The sequence below is a fragment of the Plectropomus leopardus genome, unplaced genomic scaffold (assembly GCF_008729295.1).
Source record: "Plectropomus leopardus isolate mb unplaced genomic scaffold, YSFRI_Pleo_2.0 unplaced_scaffold3652, whole genome shotgun sequence".
In the NCBI taxonomy this organism is placed as follows: domain Eukaryota; kingdom Metazoa; phylum Chordata; class Actinopteri; order Perciformes; family Serranidae; genus Plectropomus; species Plectropomus leopardus.
The window spans coordinates 1-4,011 of record NW_024639930.1 but is presented as its reverse complement, the minus strand read 5'-3'; the positions used below and the strand labels follow the sequence as shown (position 1 = coordinate 4,011).

The 4,011-nt window shown below is 46.4% G+C and overlaps 1 protein-coding gene across 2 annotated transcripts; it reads left to right on the top strand.

Moving 5' to 3' along the window:
- Positions 1-475: 475 nt before the first annotated feature.
- LOC121938862 (calcium/calmodulin-dependent protein kinase type II subunit alpha-like) lies at positions 476-3,585 on the top strand. Of its 2 annotated transcripts, XM_042482018.1 has the most exons (6): positions 476-515; positions 1,415-1,455; positions 1,885-1,933; positions 2,998-3,073; positions 3,158-3,252; positions 3,353-3,585. In XM_042482018.1, the coding sequence occupies exons 1-6, from the start codon at positions 491-493 to the stop codon at positions 3,583-3,585; spliced, it is 519 nt and encodes a 172-aa protein (XP_042337952.1). In that variant the 5' UTR covers positions 476-490. The 2 variants fall into 2 exon arrangements, with proteins under 2 accessions (XP_042337952.1, XP_042337951.1); XM_042482017.1 differs by lacking the exon at positions 476-515 and having other exon boundaries at positions 1,144-1,455.
- The last annotated feature ends 426 nt before the right edge of the window (positions 3,586-4,011 follow it).

Here is a 4,011-nt window from a genome sequence, read left to right as displayed (position 1 = left end):
CAAGGAAATTACCTGAAAAACTGCTTTAACACTATAATCATTCTGTAAATTAATTTAAATTAATTGTAAATTAATTAGATATATGATAAGGATCATCATTTTTTGGACATTTTTCATAGCTTTCTAAAAGAATAATTTTCTAAATCCACATTTTTTTGTTTGTTTATTTTTGATTTGCGGGTCCTTTCTTCACTCCAAAAGATGCAGAGGGATTAAAAGACGACTGTTTAAAAAGACGACCGATGACGCTTCCTCTGAAGTTCCTCGTTTTTTTCTCTTTCTCAGAGAAACTGATCAAATCTGGAGTTTGACGGTTTCGGCGTTTCTAAAACAGACGCAGATATTTGAGTCCGAGTCGTCTCTGGACGAGCTGATTAAACCCCTGTCCTTTTCTGCTTTCCTCGTCCCCCTGTGTCCCCTCCTCCCCTCGTCCCCTCGTCCCCCTGTCCCCCTGTCCTCACGTCCCCTGCAGGGAGCGATCCTCACCACCATGTTGGCCACCAGGAATTTCTCCGGTAAGCCTCTCGAGTGTTTGACCTTTGACCTGCGGTGTCACAGTAGCAGACTCACACAGACTAACCAATCAGCTGCCGGCTTACACACAATTAACAGGTTATCACTCAGCGTGTGTGTGTGTGTGTGTGTGTGTGTGTGTGTGTGTGTGTGTGTGTGTGTGTGTGTGTGTGTGTGTGTGAGTGAGTGAGTGAGTGAGTGAGTGAGTGTGTGTGTGTGAGAGTGTGAGTGTGTGAGACACTTCATGACAGCTGCTGCTGACCTCACACTCACACACGCACACACACACACACACACACACACACACACACACACACACACACTCAGGAGAAACACGGAGCTAAAGATAGCGGGGAAACCACCAGCACACAGAGGGACAGACAGAGGGACATGTCCCCCGTGCAGGACGATGTCCACTGGTTATTGATCAGCGATCGATGGTGATTGGTTGATCCGTGATGGCGGAGTTTGGGGCGAAGGCGTCGGGGTCGTGCGGTCGCTGCGAACACTCAGGAATGTTTCTGCTGATATCTCAAAGCCTAAATTTGGCCTCGGCTGTCTGACTGTCCCACACCTGTCTGTCCCTCTGTCTCTGCGGCTGTGGACTCACAGACAGAGAGACAGATCTGCAGCAGACAGAGACAGGAAGCAGCTCTCAGGACTTTTGTCCTTTTTAGTCTTTTGTTGGACATTATTGTCCTTCGGCTGAGCGTTGAATCCTTTTTGGTTTTTCGCCGTCGCTCTGTCTGCGCTGTGACCTTTTATTTTGAAGTGGTGTTTCCTGCGAGGGGCACGTAGGCAGAGGTTGTGGGTACGATGCCTCCTCTCCTCTTCTCCGCGTTCGTTCCTTTCTTTCTCACTCTGCTGCTTCTGTTTTTCTTCATCCTCATCCCTCCATCAGGAGGAAAGAGCGGCAGCAACAAGAAGGCCGACGGAGTCAAGGTAAATGCTTCAGATTATTATTATTATTATTGATTATATTATCATTATTATTATTGATTTTACTTATTATTGCTGTTATCATTATTCGTTTTATTACGGGGTTTGTACCCAGCGGTGGGAGCATGTATCGGTCGGGTGTGGTGCATGCTGGTAGTTGTGGTTTTCCTGTTGTCTCCTGCTGCAGTGTGTCCGTGTGTTTGTGGTGTGTTTATATCGCTGAGAGACTTTAAATCTCCGCCTGCTGCCTCGGCAGGTGCTGAACTTTCCGAGGCTCGTGTCACTGAAACACAAACCAGCTATCGGCCGCTTCAAAGACTTTTTTAACTTAATAAACTTTATTTATAACTGACAGCTTTACACAGTATCACCGGGTCATAGAAACTGTTCATGAGTGAGCTGATCAGCTGATCTCTGTTGTTGTTCTGGTAGGAATCATCTGAGAGCACAAATACCACCATCGAGGACGAAGACACCAGAGGTACACACACACACACACGCACACACACACACGCACGCACACACACACACACACACAGTTTGCAGCACCAGTCACCAGACTGGTTTCCATCACAGATTTGTGTAAAACATATCAAAATTCAATAAATGTGATCAAACTCAACATGGAGCTGACGGCGTTTCCGCTGAGTGATGTCACGTGACGTCTCCTCTGGTGATAACATCCCAGTAACCATGGCGACGGATGTTCAAAACATCAGCAGCTTTATTTCTATTGCAGCCACCAAACTAGTCGTCATTATTTCCAACCCGAGGCCACGTAGGCGTGTTATGGAGCCGTGATGGAAAGGCGAGCCCCTTATACGTGGGAGCGGACACGTATGAGGGATTTCTGGGAGATGTAGTCCACGATTTCACAGAGGAATTGTGGGTGAAAAACTTTCTCAGAGTTATGTGATGCAATAACAGCTCTTGTAGCTCCTGCTGCATCATGAGGGAGCCAGTTCCTGTGACCTCACAGCGTCATGTGACCTCACAGCGTCATGTGACCTCACTGCGTCATGTGACCTCACAGCGTCATGTGACCTCACAGCGTCATGTGATCTCACAGCGTCATGTGACCTCACTGCATCATGTGACCTCACAGCGTCATGTGACAAATATGTCTTTTTACATCACCTCAAAAACCAGCTCAGGCCAGAGGAAAAGTTTCTAGTCGATAAATGAGTTTTCCTTTTCTTGTCTTTTCTTGTAATTGACGTGTTTCCATTAGACGTATTTTACGTTCACAGTCTCCGTTTGAGCGTTTATAGAAACCTGGCTGCTGATTTACAGGCTGATTAAAACATAAAGGAAAAAGAAATGATCATACAAACCTGTCTCTCTGTCTCTGTCTCTGTCTGTCTCTGTCTGTCTGTCTCTGTCTGTCTGTCTGTCTGTCTCTCTGTCTCTGTCTCTGTGTGTCTCTGTCTGTCTCTCTGTCTCTCTGTCTGTCTCTGTCTGTCTCTCTGTGTGTCTCTCTGTGTTTCTCTGTCTCCCTCTCTGTCTGCCTGTCTGTCCCTGTCTGTCTCTCTGTGTGTCCATCAGTGAGGAAACAGGACATCATTAAAGTCACGGAGCAGCTTATCGAGGCGATCAGCAACGGAGACTTTGAGAGCTACACGTATGTAACACAATGAAAAGACTCTTATTGTGAAAGCCCCCCTCTGTTGTCCTTCCTGTCCTGACTCTTGTGTCTTCCTGTCAGTAAGATGTGCGACCCGGCGGTGACGGCGTTCGAGCCGGAGGCGTTGGGGAATCTGGTCGAGGGCCTGGACTTCCACCGCTTTTATTTTGAAAACTGTAAGTTTTATCAGACTTCCTGCCCGTTTGCGCGAGTTGTCCCGCCCGGTGTCCCGCTCAGGTGTCCCCTGTCCCGGTAACTGTCTCTGTGTGTCCTCAGTGTGGTCCAAGAACAGCAAACCGGTTCACACCACCATCCTGAACCCGCACATCCACCTGGTCGGCGACGAGGCCGCCTGCATCGCTTACATCAGAGTCACGCAGTACATCGACGCCAACGGCACGCCCCGCACCGCCCAATCAGAGGAGACCAGGGTGTGGCACCGCCGTGACGGCAAGTGGCAGATCGTCCACTTCCACCGCTCAGGATCCCCGTCCACACTCAGCAAGTAAGACCAGGTCAGAGGTCAGCAGGTCAGAGGTCAGATTAACCTCGTTAACAAACAGGTCAGAGGTCAGATTAATATTCATGAAATAGTCCTGAATTAAAAATAAATGAATACATAAAATGAATGATAAGAAATAGTCATGAAAACCTGGAAAAGTTTAAAAAGTTTAAGTTTAAAGTCTAAATTTACACTGACAGTTTTGGAATTCTGTTTCACAAACCTGGAAAATAACACATGATGTGTTCAAGGACCATCAGAAATGTGAAAATCCAACAATACTTTGTTTTGTTTGTTTGTTTGTTTGTTTGTTTGTTTGTTTTGTGGTCCCACAGGTTTGGAAAGCAAGTTCATCTTTTTTAAGTAAAAAAAAATCACAAAAAACAAATCACCAAAATATGTATAGATATTGGTATATAAATAAATATATTCT